This window comes from Dipodomys merriami, unplaced genomic scaffold (assembly GCF_024711535.1).
Source record: "Dipodomys merriami isolate MVZ:Mamm:240054 unplaced genomic scaffold, mDipMer1.0.p SCAF_7, whole genome shotgun sequence".
NCBI lineage: Eukaryota > Metazoa > Chordata > Mammalia > Rodentia > Heteromyidae > Dipodomys > Dipodomys merriami.
The window spans coordinates 26623980-26644037 of record NW_027206290.1 but is presented as its reverse complement, the minus strand read 5'-3'; the positions used below and the strand labels follow the sequence as shown (position 1 = coordinate 26644037).

At 35.5% G+C, this 20058-nt stretch overlaps 1 protein-coding gene across 1 annotated transcript in view; it reads left to right on the top strand.

The window, feature by feature from the left end:
• Col11a1 (collagen type XI alpha 1 chain) overlaps positions 1-20058 on the top strand; it is a 171228-nt gene that overhangs the window by 138141 nt on the left and 13029 nt on the right. Inside the window, exons 53-62 of the mRNA XM_070007851.1 lie at positions 354-407; positions 1615-1668; positions 7137-7190; positions 7284-7391; positions 8343-8396; positions 15177-15230; positions 16490-16597; positions 17837-17890; positions 17992-18027; positions 18123-18176. Coding sequence (XP_069863952.1) covers positions 354-407; positions 1615-1668; positions 7137-7190; positions 7284-7391; positions 8343-8396; positions 15177-15230; positions 16490-16597; positions 17837-17890; positions 17992-18027; positions 18123-18176 — 630 coding nt within the window. The remainder of the gene's footprint in view (positions 1-353; positions 408-1614; positions 1669-7136; positions 7191-7283; positions 7392-8342; positions 8397-15176; positions 15231-16489; positions 16598-17836; positions 17891-17991; positions 18028-18122; positions 18177-20058) is intronic.

Sequence of the window (20058 nt, the reverse complement as noted above, 5' to 3'; positions counted from 1 at the left end):
TTGAAGTCACAAGATCTTTGTTTTTAGTCTTCGTCTCTTTTATAGTAGAAACCCTATCTCAGACGTCACCTTATCTGGTAAGAGGACTGACAAAAATCACATCTTTTTCCTTTCTTTGAATCAAGAGCCTCATGCATTTTCCATTTTGATGGTGAATCAGTTTTACAAACCTTTATGGAGAATGAGAGGCACTACAATCCTAAAAAAATAAAGGATAGTAATTTTATTTGCCCATCAGATAAAACTTTATCTGAAGAATGCACTTAGTCTAGCAAAGTTTTTTTTCCCCCTGAAAAAAGAAAAAAAAATCACAGAAATATTTGAGTTGATTTTCTACTGCCAATTTATTCTAGGGTCAAGACGGTGTTGGAGGTGATAAGGGAGAAGATGGAGACCCCGGACAGCCGGTGAGCATGCACACTTATTTTTCCCATCATCGACTAGTCTTGAGTTGGGTTTCTCTCTCTCTCTCTTTCGTTTTTAAAGAAAGAATCAGAAGCACTCAGCTTTTCAAAAGCAGAGTTCAATGTGTTTCTGATTTCCTAAAAGAATTGACAAAAATGTTTGAATTTCAGTTGAAAATCAGTCTTCCATGGAATAAATATAAGCAACAAAGAAATATAAACGGCAAAGACTTCATCAAAACCATACTTATGCTCATAATTTTGCCATAAGAAATGCATTTTGTGTTAAATAATATTATTTCAGAAATGTAAGCTAGACCGATGGAGCAAATCACGTTAGTAATTTACCAGTAACATCCAGTATTCATTTAGGAAGTAAATGAAGGTAGTATAATAGAAACCTTTTTATTCAGTGTTTTCAGATTTGGAATGAGACAAGAGGGTAATTTGACCATATTGATTATTTAGGAAGAAAGCAGAGGAAGGCATTAACTTAAGTAGGAGCCAATATGTCCTGAATATTTGCAGGTAGAGATATAGGCCTGGTTTACACAGGACACCTGTAGGTCAGTCACTTCGGTATAAAAATGTTGGTGTTTTACAGGGAGAAATTTAGAGACAATGTGTATATGTCTAATTTATATGTTATTAGTTTTATCACTAATGGTAAGATTCTGTTAATAAATGTTTGTGGCAGATGCTGTGGGTATAAATTAGTACTTTCTAAAAGGTCAGCTTTAGAGAAAGGGAATATGATTGTTTTTTTAGTGATATTTTCCATATGACCTTACTAGCTCTATTGAAACGTGTCTACAAGAAGTTTAGCTATATTAAATATGGTTCAGTTTTGTTGATTTGTTCCTGTTTTAGGAAAGATGGATTGGTAGAAATGAGGAAAGATTAATTCTGGCTGAGATATTAAGAAATGATGTGGGCCATGAAATAATGCTCAGATTTTTTTGCTGCTGTTGATTGTGGGGCCTGAACTTTTGGCCTGGGTCCGATCCCTCAGCTCTTCAGCTCAAGGCTAGCGCCTACCACTTGAGCCACAGCCCCACTTTTGGCTTTTTCTGATTAAGTGGTGCTGAGGAATCGAACCAGGGCTTCATGCAAGCAAAGCAAGCACTCTACCACTGAGCCACCTTCCCAGTCCCATAACGTTCAGATTTCTAAAAGAAGAGTTTCACAGTTGTGTGTGTATGTTTTATAGGGTCCTCCTGGTCCATCTGGTGAGGCTGGCCCACCAGGTCCTCCTGGAAAAAGAGTAAGTTTCTTGAATTCTTTCTTTGAAATCTCTGCTCATTAGCTAATGTACATTTACACATGTATTATGTATGTAAGCTGTAGGTTGCAAGTTCCAACATGCGGAAAAATATCATTTAGTGCCTTAAACACGTTAAAATATTTCCTGAAACAAAACAAATACACTTTAGCCATTTTATCATAACAGCAAGAATTACAAGAAATGTATGTGCTCACCCTTTGTCCATCCTTTCTGTGATCCTTCTTACCCTCCTCAAACTAGATACACTTACATACAAGACAAAAAGTACATAAATCAAAGCCACCGAATAAGGAGAAAAAAACCCCACAGAAAACAAACAAACAAAAACAGAATCAGACAGCAGCAGTGATGCTCACTAGATACTATGTAGAAAATAAACCACACAGCTTGTGGGGGAGAAGGGTCAGGAGGGAAAACCTGGGAGAAAAGGAGGGAAGAGGTGACCCTGTTCAGAAAGGAATGTACTCATTAGCCTCCCTTAAGCCCCTCTGTACATCACCTTTACAACAAAAATAAATAAATTAATTAAGTAATTAAAAAAGAACCAGAAATGCCAATTCTACTCAAACTTTGCACTTCTAGGCATTCAGTGCTCTCCTTTTCCTTTGTCCATCCATCAGGAAGAATAATAATGTGTCATTTGCAGGGAAATGCGTGGATGCACAAAATATTAGGTTAAGTAAAGTACATAAGACTCATAGGGGCAAAGGATGCATGCACATATACACAGACAAACTATACCATGGCATGCACAGGAGAGGATTCCAATGTTGTCACTCCTTTGAACAACCAACTTTACAGTTTCTGGTATACACACTTCTCTAATTCGGTGAGGGGAAGGGAAAAAACAAAATACTTCAATAAGGATACAGAGTGATCCATTGTAACAATGGTAGGAGGAAAACAAAGGAGGAGTCAACAATGCTCAATAGGAAATGTACACATTACCTTGCTCATGTAACTGTAACCTCTCTATACAGCATTTTTACAATTGAAAAAACCATACAAAAATACCAGGAAGTTGACACATGCTTTATTGGGAGATGGTAGAGTCAAAGGAAAGTGGACCAGGCAAATAGAGCGAGGGAGGGTGGACAAATATAGTCATCATGTTCAGGGTACACATGTGATATCTGCATACTCATTGTTTCTTTCCTGTGATCCACCTGTGGACACCTGTGGACAGTTGATTCCTTCTCTTAACAGTTGTGAATAGTGCTGTTTGGAACATGCAGTGCAGGTATATGTCTTTGGTAGTCTGATTTTATTTCCTTTGGATATATAAAATCCAAAGGAGACATGGATCATATGGATCATATATATATGATCCATGGATCATATATATATATATATATGCTATATATATATATAGCATTTTTGAAGAACTATATGCTATATATATGCTATATATATATACATATATATATATACATATATATATATATAGCATTTTTGAAGAACTGCACTACGATTCTTCATCAAATTTTGAGCTGGAAAAGGTATATGATTTATTTTCTCTCTAACCACCTTTTTGTTTAGGCTAAAAGAGAAAAAGCTAAAGAGAGTAAGTTAGCAGAATGTGGTGTGTGACAAAAGCATAAAACCAAATGCCTGGATTTGTCACCAAGATGAAGTGGATACTGTTCTTAAAACTGACATAGAGTTTCAAATTGGGCCATCACAAGTTAAATAAACATGTTGCCAAATAAAATTGTGTGTCAGCTTAATCAAGATTAAAACATTTTCTGCCAGTTTCCCAGGTATATAAGTTATAGGAAAGCTTATTAGCAATACATATTTTGGTAACTTTTGCCAATGCAATTTTTATTTTGGAAGTTTGCTTTATTTTAGCTGTACAATGATCAGTGCTGAACTAACTAAGCAATACATAAAGAAAATACCATTAATATAATAATTAAATATATTTTAAAAATAAAGGAAGATAGTGTAAGTCTGTTAAAAATGTCAGTTACCTATAAAAAGAGTATTCCTAAATGTAAATTCATGTAACATATTACAGAGATTGCCCAGGAAAACTACTGCTAAAGTGGGAGCATTTAAATTCATAGCAGTTGCATTTTATTTTTTTTTTTAACTGAAATAGATTTGCCAAACAAAAGCAATTTAGGAACAACTTGTGAATGAGAATAATTAAACTGAGAGTCATAGAGACAAAATAGTTGGGAACATAAAGTATTGTGTAATCCTAAAGCCACTCTGTTCATTTGTTGGGTGAATGAGGCACATGAACAGGTAGGGATGCTGTGAAGAGTTAATCCTGTAAATGGAACTTGAACTCTGATCTGTCCCGTAAATTATTAGATTCATTTGGCTTGCTGCCCTCCATGTCTGATGTGGCAGTAAATTTAATAATACCAAACTGTTTCTCTGAAGTATTTATTTTTTAAAAATCACAATATCTGTCTTTTGAAGACACTCAACAATAGAAGACAATAAGATTCTACAAACATAATTTTTTAACTCTCCTAGTAAAAGGGTTTCTACTTTTATCTTAGTAAAATAAAAAACAACCTACATAGCATTGGGGTAAAAAATATAAGAAATAAATTTTTTAAAAAGAAAACATGAAGTTGGTTCAGTAGAGCGCTTGCCTTGCATGCATGAGGCCCTGGGTTCAATTCCTCAGCACCACATAAGCAGAAAAAAAAGCCAGAAGTGGTGCTGTGGCTCAAGTGGTAGAGTGCTAGCCTTGAGCTGAAGAGCTGAGGGACAGTGCCCAGGCCCAGAGTGCAGGCCCCACGACCGGACCAAAAAAAAAAAAAGAAGAAAGAAAATGTGAAAATATGAATAGAAGAGTCCTTTAATGTGGACTCTCTGCATGACATCCTTTGGAAGTGGAGAACCCCTTTGTTTTTATTACAGACTTGTGGCATGCTGTAGTTTAGTTGTGTCAAATTTCTCTTAGCACTGCCCACTCAGATAGTTTTCCTCTGTTATCCCCGTGTTTTTAGTAAGTAGATGTCTTGCTTCTTTTAAGCTCAGATATTCATAAATCTTACACTATAAAGTTCATGTGTCTAAGTACAGTATTTTGAGGTCAACACAACAGACAACAGACAACAGACACTTATTTCAATATTTTTGTGTCATCTTTGCTGAATAATTACCTATCCTTTCATTGAATCTTATTATTTCTATTTCCAAAATAGTAGTCACTATAATGATTTTACTTTGTATTGGTTACTTTTGGCTAATATTTGGTTACTATTTTATGGCTTAATATTTAACCACTAGAAAAATTCAATATTTATATTTCCATACAGAAATCCTTTTATATAAATAATACAGACTTTATAAAGAGCTTTTATGTTTCTATTTTTGTTCATCATATTGCTATCACCTTTATGAATTTATACTTCATAGAATTTATACCTTTATACTTTGGGATTAAGGCCCAATAAATTTTATATACAGAAAATATTGTGATTGCTAGTGATATCTTCATAAGTCTGTTAAATTCTCTGGGTTTGATGAGATCCTTGATACTCATTTCAAATAAGACTTTAAAATCTGATGTGAAAGTCTATATTGTATCCACTGGTAGAATATAAAAAGAGCACCTAAAACATGAGCTGCTTTCCTCAACTTTGTCTCACCAAGTGACATAATTTTAATTATTCCTTCCATCCACACACCACAATTTCAGTTAATGACTTTGAGAGTAACAGATGAGGAACAAGAAGAAATGGAGGGAAATTCAATGCAATTTCTTTGAGATCATTAAGTTTCTAATTAGTGTCCCAGTACTTAAGCTTATATGTTATTTCTTAAGTATAAAGAGTGTTTTCCGTTGTTTACTATCCTTACTCTCATACTAGAAATTAAAAAGTGGTATTTTATTCTATTAATTCTATTTGTGAATTACACATTTCCACAGAACATGAATAGGTATGTTTGCTATCATAATTGTAAATGTTATTTTCTTTAGCTGCAACATGATCCCATCAGAATAAACATATAGATCTTCTTAGATTAAGAAAGAGGCTATTCCTAAAACAAATGTGTGATAAAAGAGAAATTTTGTATATTCAATTAGTTTCTAGTAATTAGCTTTCAGTGTCACATAATAAATGATAGCTCAGTATTTGTACTCATAGAAAGTATTTTAATTCATCAGTATTTATTAAGCTTTTCTTTATGTTGGCTCATGCTGATAGTATATGATTATCTGTAGTCTACTAAATTCTGTACTCTATCTTTAGTATTCTAAGTGAAAGTTTGTATGTAAAAGGGTAGTTCTGAGAGCCAGTTGTTGGTAGCTTATGCCTTCAATACAGACTACTTGGGAGGCTAAGAATGGGAGGATTGTAGCTGAAGGCTGGCTGAAACTATTGCTTTTTTCAAGGCGGAAAAGTTCGTGAGACCTGCTTTGCAGTGCATAGCTCAGTTCTGTATCATGTGCTTGCCATCCAGAACGACACGAGAAGTTGAGATTTGGAGGACCATATGTTCAGGCCAGCGAAGGCAGAAAAGTCCCTGAGACTCTGCCTTCATAGTAAAGAATCTGGACCTAGAGGATCAGGCCTGTGATCCTGCCAATTCCAAACCTAAAAGTAGACAGAAGATACCTTAGGCTGGTGGCGCCTGCCTGGCATGAAGCGAGACCCTATCCTTACAATTAACCATTAGAAGAAGCAGGGGGTATCTCAGTGACGCGAGTAGTGCATTAGGGTAGCAAGCTTGGGGCTCCGAATTCAAACATCAGTTTCACCAAAAAGTAAGCCATCGTGTGATATTCAATATTGTGGTTTTCTGTTTATTTTTTATTATCTTGAAGTAGTGTGAAGGAGTGTCAGTTCAACACAGCCAAATACAATGCCTTACAAACACAATGCATGTTGATCAATATAACCCCTCCATCGTGTTCAACCATGTGCTTTATTACTTTTCATTTTTTTAATTGTGTTTACCTTACCTTTCTTTTTATTATCTTTAAGTAGTTGCACAAAGGAGGTGCCATATAACAAAGAAGTTTACGAATATGCTTCTCTTCAACATCCTCCCCTCCCCTCTACCCACCCTTTCCCTTACTTTTCTTAATTTCGTATTATATACAATGCATTCTCCTGACTGCATTCTCCCTTCTATTCCCCCCCTCCCCCACCCCGCCTCATCCTTCTACCCTTCCCTTCTTGGCCCTTGGTACCTTACAAGAGGTACCCATTTCCTGATAGTAGTTTTGTTGGGCTTTGACCTGGTGTTTCTGAGAGATTATCCTGTTTGAGCTACCTCAGGAAATTCATTTGTTACCACTTCCATACCACCCATCATGTCTACTTAGAGATATACAGGTACATTATATCTACCACAAATGAAGGAAACTGTTTTAGATATACCACCTATTAACTCCCAACCCAGGAGTCTGTTACCAGTAAGGGCACTGTATTTGTCCATCAGTTCTCAGTGGTGTACCTTTGTCTTTCCAGGGTCCTCCTGGTACTACAGGTGCAGAGGGACGGCAAGGAGAAAAAGGTGCTAAGGTAAAGGCTGGGTCTGCAATCTATCAGAACACTGCCTGCCTACCATTCACAATTCATTCACTGTCACTCTGGTCACATTTTCTTTTCCAACAGGGAGAGGCAGGTGCTGAAGGTCCCCCTGGGAAAACTGGTCCTGTGGGTCCTCAAGGCCCTTCTGGAAAGCCTGGTCCCGAAGGTCTTCGTGGCATCCCTGGGCCTGTGGTGAGCATCTCCACTGGAATAGAACAATCTAGTTCTTCAGCAGCGGAGGGAAATGTTTATGAAGGGATGTCTTCCTGAGTGGTAGTAAGGGTGTTTTATGAGAACTCACTAAATAATGCGTAATGATGTCAGATGCCCTTACAGTGTTTAAGAGTGCCATCTATTTTATTAGTTGACGGTAAAATATTTACTTATAAAAGCAAAAGAGACGAGTAAGCCTAACATCTCACAGATGTAGATTTTGGGTGAATGCGTGTCTGCCTGCACATGCATGTCTATAGCTGTATTCACACAGTCAAAAGATACAGCCCTGAAAGTTATGCACTGGTGGCTCATGCCTGGAATACTGGCTATTAAGGAAGTTGAGGTCTGAGGATCACAATTCAAAGCTAGCCTAGGCAAGAAAGTCTGTGAGACTCTTATCTCTAATTAACCTACAAAACAGCTGGGTGTGGAGCTGTGGCTCAAGTGGTAGAATGCTAGCCTTGAGTCAAAAACGACAGGGACAGAGCCTAGACCCTGAGTTCAAGCCCCAGAACTGGCGCGCGTGTGTGCGCGCACACACACACACACACACACACACACACACACACACAAATTTCCTTCCAGGGGCTAGGAAGGTAGTTCAGTGGTAGAGCGCTTGCCTTGCATGCATGAGGCCCTGGGTTCGATTCCTCAGCACCACATAAGCAAAAAGAAAAAAGCCGGAAGTGGCGCTGTGCTCAAGTGGTAGAGCGCTGGCCTTGAGCTGAAGAGCTGAGGGACAGCACCCAGGCCTAGAGTTCAGGCCCCACAACCAGACCCCCTCCAAAAAAAATTTCTTCCAGCATATATATTCTTAAGCTAGTATAAATTGGTAGGTGATGTTTACTCCCTTCATTTTGACAATTCAAAATGAAAATGTAATACTCTTCTGTGAATTTAAAAGATTATCATTTTCTTTTTCTGTAGGGAGAACAAGGTCTTCCAGGAGCTGCAGGTCAAGATGGACCTCCAGGTCCAATTGTGAGTATCCATCATTTTCATCACTGGTTAAAGAGAGAATTCTTGAAACCAAATTGCTTACAAGTTCAAACTCCTGAAATTTTAGCTTACAAATTAGTATGTACATTGTCTTACACTCAAAAGAAATATATTCATACCTCAGGCCTACAGTGAGGAAAATAATCACAACTGATCTAACTGGGGGGTTTCCATGGTGGATTAGTTTTTCTTTCTTGTACCCTTTGAGGAAAACATATTATTTCTCCGCAGAATAAAATGTCACTAATGGCCCAGCTCATCATTTTCCTGGTACAGACAGTTCCCCCAAATGCATGCAATTAAACTTTGTTTCCTGGCAGTCCGTTTGAAAGAGCACTGTTGGCACAAACAGGCAGTGACTTCTTGACCAAACAGATGGTTCTCTTTATGAGAGAAATAAGCTGAGAGATAAGACACTAAATCTCGGGAGTAAAAGAAAAAAAAAAAACAGAGATGATCATTTTAAACAATGTCATTTGTTCACTCTCTAATAAACTCTACATTTGAGAAATGCAATAAAGCCTCAGTTGGTAAGCAGTTTATGACAGGCTCCCAAGCTAAGGTTACTAAAATATGGACAGAAATAGAGAATGGAAAGCCTGCCCTTCAAAACACTTGCTTAGTAGGTCCCTCGGTTGTTCTAAACTATTATGCACAATGGATTAATCAAAACAATAAACAATGCTTAGAGGACTAAGCATGAATGCAAATAGGTTAAATGGTCAAGTCTTCCGTAAAGTAACCTAAGCTTTATTCATGTATCCCTTATGAACTTCACCAATTATCTCATTTGTTCATAGTACATACTCAGCCATTAGACCTGGATTCAAAATGCCAATTAATTAGGAAGAATTTCAACTATTCCTCTTAATAAGGATTCTGTAATAATTTCCTCTAGCTTACTTACCACATATTTCATAAATATTAAGGGCTTATTTTTAAACTGGAATTGCTGATTATTTATTTGCAACTGCATAAATGTCAGTTCCTAATGGAATGAAAGCGTGAGGTTAGCTAGAGTAAGTTTTGCCTACAAAATCATCATCATAGAAATAGGGCTCTGACTGAAACAATCTCAGCTCAGGGTTCTCAATATTATTTAAGGAATATTATCTTTAAATAGGGTGAACTCCTAGCTGCAGACTCAGAGACTGGAAGAAAAGAGAATTTGCCATAATGTCATCCTCCAATTTGCTAGAGATGGTCTTTTCCTTGTTATTTTGCATTTTCCATTAGTATTATGACCTTTCTGCAGATGAAATAAAAAGCACCATGTGTTTCTTTCAATTAATATTAAAAATAAAAATAAAACCATCAGACATGATGATTCCAGGCTGATTCCAGCTTGGCAAATTCATGTTTCTGAGTCTTAACGTAAATGTTATTTCCTTGGATGAGAAGGGTGAGCAACCGCAATCCTTATAGGCAAATTGGAATACTAAACAACAGAGAAAGCAGCATGGGTCCGCTGCCTTGTCTGGGTTTTGTTGAGGAGCACATGGATATACATATTGCAACTTGATAATTGCTCCGGATATAATGAGTATGATTTCTCAGTCACTCAGAAAATGCCCCACAGGGCTTTGAGGTGAGTGTGCATGGAGAAACCATCTTCAAATGCTATTCATGGCAACATAATGAGCTTTTCAACTGAGCTATGAGTAAAGTGAATTGGTTAATTTGATGAGTGAAAAGTAATTTGCTGTGCTTAAAAGTAACTTAGTGGTTCAGATCCTCAACTCTCAAGCCAAACTCCTTGTTTTCAAGTGCAGGCATCTAGTGAGATGGCCTCAGGAAACTATCTCTCTCTTTTGTATTTTACCTTCAGTTTCTTTATGCGTAAAATGGGAGTAGTCTGAACAACTGTCCCATGAAGTGCTATGAAGGGTAAACAAATAAAATTGATATATTGATACATTCTACTGTGTGGGAGTTTTATGTTTATTAAATGAGTTATTTGTTAAAAAAATGGTTAAACCATTGAGCATCAAGTAATTACTAATTGAAAATACAATGACAAATATTGTTTAAATAGTCGATTTTGTATTATGATGAAAAGTAAGAATGGACTGAGGTTCATGCTTATATATACCCAACAATCTGGGTTAGAAATAGTTGGCTATAAAAGCATACTAAAGTGCTGGCGCCAGTTGCTCCTACCTGTAATTCTAGCTATTCAGAAGGCTGAGATCTGAGGATCATGGTTCGAAGCCACCCCAAGCAGGAAAGTCCATGAGACTCTTATTCAAGTTCTAGGACCAGCACCAAAATCTAAACTAAAATAAATCAAATGAAAAATATGAAAAAAAATACACTTAGCAGCAATTAGAACACAGTATCAATAGTACTGTAATACACTTTAAGCAGAGGATTCTAAGTACACCCAAAGTGGAGCTACATAAATGTCATCCACTCTGGAGCTTCTTCTCTGATTGAAAGTATGATCAGACTATTTAAGATGAAAAAGAATGTTTTCGTGTGGATATGATATGAGAAGTGAGACAAACAAGAAATTTGAAAACTCATACAAGATACAAGTGAGCATTAAACTCCAATAGGGGAGGCCATGTGACATTTATGATAAACACTTTCTCCACAATTTATTTTTGCCTCATTGTAAATAGGAAAACATTCCCTGTCACATTGATGTCTGTTCAGACTACAGCTTGCTGATCACTAGCGTTCAGTAGCTACCTATTGGTCTCTTTTTCTTCTCCTCGTAGATACCGGCAATTTGCTGCAGTAATCTTCTCTTCAAAGGTGCTCGGTCTTTCCATTTCCCTCCACTTTTAAACAAACACTTAGCTACACGTAATCTTACCTTCTTTCATCTTTCCAGAATGGCTGTTGCCTATTTAGACAACTGAATTCTATGAAACAGGGCATCCACACATGGCTAACTGTCTAACAATTGTATCAGAACCTTCATGAGAAGAAAATTAAAATAAAAATTCTGTTTACTCAGTGCTCACTCTGTCATTAGCTCTGTTGGAGTTCTACAATAATGTTTTTGCTTCAAAAGTTATTTTTTTCTCACAACAAAATTTCTTTGAAATCTCGCCACATGCATTAATTCATTATGCATATGGACACACATTTAGAATCATTTAGAACCATTAGGTGGATATTCTAAATGTGTAGATAAGTAGTTCATGGAGCATGAACAGACAGCTAAGTACAATGAAGATCCTGGATAAAAATTCTGTTCACGTACATTTTAAAGAAGAGAAACTGATGGTTTTTGAGTAGGTAGTCAACAGACAAAATGAGAATAATACTATTTTAAAAGGAAGAATAATACTGAATTCATTCTGCATGTGCTGCAAAAGCAAAATTATCATAATTGAATAACTTCACAAATATATTTGATGTTTTGGAGGCAGAATTATCATCTGTTTTAGTCTTAGGCTTTAGTTTCATATTATTTTATTTTAAGAACCTATTCATTCCAGTGTATGAAAACAATATTATTTTACCTTGTGACAAGATTATCTTAATGTTATCATATATTCTTACTTTCCACAAAATAATAAATATCTGAGAACATTATTTTTCAAGCAGTAATAGCCTGAATAAAAGGCTGGATGCATTACTGATTTTTTTAATGCTACATGAAAACAGGCATGAGATGCAAAGCATTTTATAATGACTAAATAGTTGTATATAATAAAGCATTTGCTTTTCACCAAAATAAACAATTTGCTATGATTTTATATTCTAAATGTAGTGCGGGATCTGTACTTTCTTTAAACACCAATGCACTAGAGTTTTGAGATACAGATCAAGGCAAATATTCCATAATTCATAGTGTTGATGGGAAAATATTTGATGTGTATTCTCAAAACTTAAGAATGTATGATCCCTGTTTTCCTTTTCTCTTTATTGCCTATGAATTCTGAATTTCCCTGCGGGTTTTCAATTTACAATAACTTTCAGAACAAATAGAAAACATATACTTGGAATTACATTTTTATATACAGAGCTGATGTTTTTTATTTGTTCTAGGTTCAGAGGGATATTTATAAGGTTCTCAATATTATAATATTACCAATTTCTACTTTACCTAAGGAAAATAAAAAAACTGTTTGCTTGGCAAATTCATCATTATATGAGAACTTACATACTGTAATTCCATGTGAGCTTATTAATTAAAATTCTTTAAAATCCATCAATAATGTGTGGAAAATCTTGAAAACGCATTTACAACTCAAAGTTTAGTATGTTTTATATTAAACATGAGCCCTTTGAATTACAAATACTAATGTCTTCTAGTACAATGGAATGAGAAAGTTGATAGATACCCATCTGTAGCATGAATAAAACTAAGGAAAATAATGAATATGTATTATGCTATATTGTTTACTCAGTTTTTATTATCCTAATTTTGCTTTCATTATAATGTTAACACACAATCACTTTTTAGGATATTTTGTGGATACAACTGAGATATGTAGGTTATATTTCACTTGAAAATTAGTGCCTGTGGCAGTGGCTGAAATATTCATGCTCATCAGACAACATGCCCCATTGATTCTCTCACTGCTAAATGTATCAGGTAGGTGGGAGTCTGAACATAAAATCAGGAATGAAGAAAAGAATACAATCTCTTTCATAGATTTATATTTTCAATCTAGAGAAGGTGTTGGGTTGTAATGTGTTGATGTGTAAAATTGGCATAGGTCAGGTTTAAGCACTATTCCTAAATGTTTCCTCTTCTTGTTGCAAGTATGTAGTTCTGTGATATGATTTCACTTCTCTTAGAACTATTTTCTGGGCCTATTCTAGGCCTCTTTGTTCTGACACAGAGTCTGATATTTACCTGATGGTGCCATGACCTTGGAAAATATAATGCTGATATTGTTTATTTAAAAACATGTTACTACAACTCACAAAAAGATTTTGTTGAAATGCATGCTATCAGGTAATGTTATTTTCTTTTCTCGATTGGTAATTCACCAAGCATTTCTGATGAGAGCAGAAAATAATAAAGGTAAAAACAGTACTACTTTAATCATACAATTAATAAATTAGAAAGCTAATTAGACCATGTGTTATTTTAAGATACCTCAGATCCTTTATGCACCTTTGTTTTGCATATTGATGTGACTGAATTTGGCACCTCATACCAGTGAGTTTTGAAGCTGTGTTTCTTAAACCTTAATGAGCATCTGAAGCATGGGACAGATTACTAATCTGTATCCCAAAGACAGTCATTCCATTGGTCTAGTGAGGTGGAAGAAAGTGCTACCTAAGATGTTTACAGCTACCACTGCTGTTTTAAAGATTACTCTTTGAGATCAAATAACAAGGGTATTCTAAATCTAGATGGAGTTGTGGTGCTGAAAGACACCATTAGCATATACTTAAATAAAAATAGGTAATTTCCTCAAAGCATCCTTTTTTGTCTGTGGATCAACAAAGTTGCATGACTGTTTATTTTAATAGAGTCTAGGGATATTGAGCACAAAAGAAAGAGCCTCACCGAAGCCTTTATTCCTTCAAAGCTTTTGAAGTCTAAATAAGTCCACTTCCTGGGAGATGTACTTTCTTTAGTAGTTTGCTAAATTGCCTTACTTTTCTGTAATGTATTTCTCATTTCTTTTCTGATCGCTATCATATCCTTGCTCATTTTACCACTCTTAAGAAATCCAGTGTAATATGGGAAAAGAATTTTGCACATCAGAGACCTAGACTTGAATGCCAGCTTTGATACTCATGATAAATGACTCTATTCCAAGTCAAGAGGAGCCAACAATCTACTTTATCAATATTGTGAATATTGAAAATACCGTATTCTTAGTGTATATGTCTCTCTAATAATTATAATGAAAGTTGTTCATTTTCAAAAAAACAGGAAACAAAAATTGATATCAGAATCCAGAAAGTTCGCTCTTCTCTTTGTAGAATTACACAGCACCCAAATTTAAGTTAGTATATACAAAGTTATCTTCTGGTTCCATCACTATATTTACAAATACTGCAAGCCATGAGCTGCTGTTTAATTACAAACACACGAGTGTATTAAAATCTCTAATTTGTCCTGTAGTTTATTAAAAAAAAATCAAATGACTGTTAGAAGTTTGAGGGGTGTTGTTTAAAGTTTGACTGAAAATATTGTAATCTTTGAAACTGAGGTTTGGCCTAGAAAGATTTGATTATCTTGGTATATAATTTAGAATCCACTTCTACCCAAACTAGTATGCTTCAAAATTTATATTTTTCTTGACAGCTACTTATCCACATTAAAACATGACCTATTTCTGATCTCACATGTATTTAACCAAAATTGTCAATATTATAATTTCATATTAAATCATATTTGTTGTTGATATTGTTGTTGTTGTTGTTTTGGGCTGGTTCTGGTACTTGAACTCAGGGCTTGTGCATGATACCTAAGTTTCTTTTGCTCAAGGCTAGAGCACTCGACCAGTTGACCCACAGTTCCACTTCTGGATTTTTGGTAGTTTATTGGAGATAAGAGTCAAATAGAATTTCTTGCTCAGGCTGGCTTTGAACCGTGATCCTAGATCTCAGCTTCTAGTGTAGCTACAATTATAATTGTGAGCCATCAATGCCAGGACTAAATCATGCTTTTTAAAATACACATTCATCCAGAATCCTAATTATTAATTTGTTTGAACTCTGTATTGCAAAGACCCAACTAGCTCCTTGACTACTGAGAGGCTTTGGAAATCCATACTGTACTCTATCCTTTGAAATCCATGCTGACTCTATCCTCCTGTGTTTCTTCTTCTTATTTAGGGGCCTCCTGGCTTACCTGGCCTCAAAGGTGACCCTGGCTCCAAAGGAGAAAAGGTAAGAGCAAAACAACTGGGATAATAGTAGCAACTGTTTTTGCTTTCTGTTTTCTGATTAAAACCACACTAATGGAAATTTAACACATTTTTTTGTGATTCTGACCACAGAAAACTACATATTCTCAGCTTCCCAGAAGTAGTTAGAAAAGAGAAAGGACTCAAAGCAATAGTGAGGTATAGCAAGATTTAGGAACCATATGGTGAAAACATATGGTTCTACTAAAATAGCTATTCAGAAAATAAATAGAACAATGAAATGGCTGCTTTTATGTTTTCAAGACTGAAAAAGTAGAAAGATCTTTCAAGGAGCAATTTGATTTTTTTCCAAAAATGGTTCTTTAATGCAACAAATACAAAAATAAGACATATTTATAATGTCATTAACATTGGTTGGGTTATTTTTAAGCCTGCAAATGTCTTTTCAAAACTACAAAATCCTTAAAAATAGGATTTTCTTTTTGCCTTTTTTTTTTTGGGGGGGGGGGTCCAGTCCTGGGGCCTGAACTCTGGGCCTGGGCGCTGTCCCTCAGCTCTTCACTCAAGGCTAGCTCTCTACCACTTGAGCCACAGCGCCACTTACAGCTTTTTTCTTTTTGCTTATGTGGTGCTGAGGAATCGAACCCAGGGTCTCATGCATGCAAGGCAAGCGCTCTACCACTGAGCCACCTTCCCAGCCCAGGATTTGTTTTATATTGAGATTTCTTTAAAGAAAGAATTTTTCATTGTTTATACCACTAATATTATATATGCATTTTGTTGGTCTCTTAAGTTTCAAGAACTTCAAATGTAACATTGATGATGATTTTAAATATGTTAAAATTTAGGGCCTTGCACTTGCTTGGTTAACACTACACCTTCTGAGTCATGATTCCAGAGCAGCTTTTCACTGGCTGTTTTGGAAATGGAAATTCTTGGACTTTTCTATCCAAGTTGGCCTCAGAGGACAATCCTCTACATTTCAGCCTACAGAGTAGCCAGGACTTGTATGCATGAGCTACCATTGCTTTTCTTATAGATGATATTTGTAGAAATCACTTTGTTTAGAAATATCCTCAACCCTTAATAAAGACCTAATAGTAATATTGAATGGTCCACTGGAGGAGATTCTCAAATTCCATTCATAGGTTTAATTAAATTGTGCTTTCTTTTTGTTTCATGAATTTTGATATGCAAATATATTATGACTAAGATACAATGATAGCTTATATGTTACTAAATTCCTTCTTACTCTCTCTCCTCTCTTTCTCTCTCTCACAGGGACATCCTGGTTTAATTGGCCTGATTGGTCCTCCAGGGGAACAAGGAGAAAAGGGTGACAGGGGTCTCCCTGGTACTCAGGGATCTCCAGGAGCAAAGGGAGATGGGGTGAGTGAAAGCAGATAACCTTCCTCCTTCTTTCCAATAATACGTTCAAAGGTCCACATATTTGCACACATCCATTCAACAGGGCCAGGGAAGTAATTTACATCATATTTCATTGAATGGGCTTTTGTCAATGATGTTTAAAAAATATTCTTGAGGGAAGGGGTGTAGTTGGGAGGGTTGGGGGAAAATGATGAAAAAAATGATGTTGATTGAGAAGCATTCATCCACGGCTGTGTTGCATGGGAAATCCTTCGTACAATTACTTAAAGATAACACAAATTGTTTAAAAATAAGCAGAAGAAGCCGGGCGCCCATGGCTAACACCATCAACTGTAGTTACTCAGGAGGCTGAGATCTGAGGATCACGGTTCAAAGCCAGCCCTGGCAGAAAAGTCCCTGAGACTCTGATTTCCCATAAACCACTAGAAAACCGGAAGTGGCACTGTAGCTCAAGAAGTAGAGCACTCACCTTGAGCTGAAGAGTGCAGAGACAATGCCCAGACCCAGAATTCAAGCCCCAAGACTGACAAAAAGAAAAAAAAAAGTAGAAGATAAAGTCAGGAGAGAAATGTTCTTGCTTTACTGGGTTAAACCTATTATCTAAGTTAAGATAAAATAAGAGTCCACTTGTTGCTTATGTACAAACATCTTGAATCCTCATCATATATAGATCCTAAACTGCATGCTGCAGATATAGATAGATAGATGCATAGATAGATAGATAGATAGATAGATAGATAGATAGATAGATAGATAGATAGATAGATAGATCTTTATACTTTAGTATTAGAGTCAGACACATAATAAGAGAGTTTTATATCATGACAAATGGGATTACTTTGCACAGGTTATTTCTTTTCTTTTCTTTTTTGTCAGGGACTTGAACTCTAGGCCTGGGTGCTATTCCTCAGCTCTTACAGCTCAAGGCTCTAGCGCTCTACCACTTGAGTGACTTCCAGTTTTCTGGTGGTTAATTGGGGATAAGAGTCTCACGAACTTTCCTGCCTAGTCTGGCTTTGAGCTGCGATCCTCAGATCTCAGCCTCCTGACTAGCTAGGATGACAGGTGTGAGCCACTGGCGCCTGGCTCACAAGTTATTTCTTAGATTCACAATGGGAAATTTTTAGACTGTTCTTAATCATATTTGTGTTATCAAATTTTCTAATTGGTATTGCATATGAAAAACATGGAAAAGGAATAAATAGAAAAACTTACTAAATTGGGTACTTCTTCTACTAGGGAATTCCAGGCCCTGCTGGCCCCATAGGCCCTCCTGGCCCTCCAGGATTACCAGTAAGTATGCAGCAAATGAATTGCACAGGTCAAGTTGCAAATATACCATGGGCACAAATGCTGCGGTGTTTTATCTGTGTTTTTGTTTTTCTTCTTTCTAGGGTCCTCAAGGCCCCAAGGGTAACAAAGGCTCTTCCGTAAGTACTTTTCTCCTTGACATTTTAGATTTTCCACAAATCCTGTTAGATTGTTTTGCTTCTATTTATAGTCTGTCCTGATTTCTTTCTAATAGGGACCTGCAGGCCAGAAGGGTGACAGTGGCCTTCCCGGACCGCCTGGACCTCCGGTGAGTGTCAATGAGAATGTTCTTCTGATAACTTGTATCTGGAGAGTGGAACTGATTTCTTTGAATTCGTAAGATGAATGCAAAAGCACAATCTGTGCAAGGTGCTGATTTTATAGAAACACAACTATGGCAAGTAAATAATAAAGTCAACTGGCCAAGACATACCTGTGAATTGATTTTACTCTTGAAATCTTGAGATACCTTAATTATAAGTTATAATTAGATACTTATGACTGTTCAAAGAAAATCATATATATTTGGTCACATTTTAATGGAATCAATAGTTTATATGCCACAAAGATACATTTATACCTGCCGAGAGTTAAGATGCAGGCGTATAATTCATATAATGACAATAGTAAAAAGGAATAATAATTACCCTCCCTTATTAATACTGACAATTCCCTAGCTTCACACACTATTGAATGATAGATTTAAAATACAGCTCTAAGGATTGGGGATTTAGCTCAGTGGAAGAGCACTTGGCAAGTGCAAGACCCTAAATTCAGTACTCAGCTCTGTAAAATCAATACATGAAATAGATGAATGAATAAAACACAGGTCTGTGAAAAGGAAAGTTTATTGTTTCTTGAGTTAAAAATCTGCATATAGATAAATTTGCTTAGGCTACCCTGATAACCTGAATGGATACAAAATGGGTTATCTCTAGGTTCTGGAAGCTGAAAGTTTTACATCAGTGTGTCATTAGTCTTGGTTCCTTCTGGAGCTGTGAGGACGGAAGGGTCTGTTCTGAACTTTTCTCTTTCACTTCCAGATAGCATTCTTCTTTATGTGTCTCTTTTCATGATCATCCCTGTTTTTCCCTGACCAAATTTCCCCTTTTCATAAGAATATTAGTCGTTTGACTAGAGTCCATGAAATGACTGCACTTTAACTAATAATCCTTTTCTTCTGTTCCCAAGTAAGATCACATTCTGTTGTACTGAAGGTTTAGAATTCAACATATTTGTGGGGCAGGATTCAGCTTATAACTATTTGGTGTGGTTTTACTCTTACATGTATGTAAAGTCAAGCCTGAATGCATTTATGTCAAGTGTTCATTTATAAAAATTTAAGTTAGGCATATGAAGCTTGCTAATGTATGAAAGTTAAAAAATAAAATTTTAGATTATATATTAGATATATACTTAGATTATAAATATATATGAAATATACCTTTCATAGTATATTGGTATGAAATATAGCTTTCTGGGAAGCATAGAACATTAATATATAAAGTATATTAGTATATATGTTTATATGTGTATATATACATATATTAGTATATGTATATACATATAAACATATAAATACATAAATATGTATATATATACATATATATGAATTAGTATATATGTATATATAATATATACTATATATAGTATATATGCTGTATATATGTATATATGTAGTATATACTGTATATAGTATATATACAGTATATAGTATATATACTGTATGTAATATATATATATATACTGTATATAGCATATATACAGTATATACTATATATACATATATACTATATATGTATATAGTATATATGTATATATATATACTAATATACTATATATGCCAGAGACATTAAATCTATAGTTATCAGTGAGATGGCATAAATTAGGGCTGATTCATGTATAAGAGTAGAGTATGTAACATTTCCACACAAATCTGCACTATATGATACGATGCATATAAAGCAGTAGAAGTTACTAGGTTTTTAGAAAAGAACTCACAAAGTTTTTCACATCCTAAACATATCTTTACTGATACCTAGCTATGTATATCTATAAACTTAAATATATATTTATAAACTTTTATATATTATATATTTTGTAGCAACTGAAAAGCTACATAATTCCTTCTTCTATAAAGCACAGTCAGT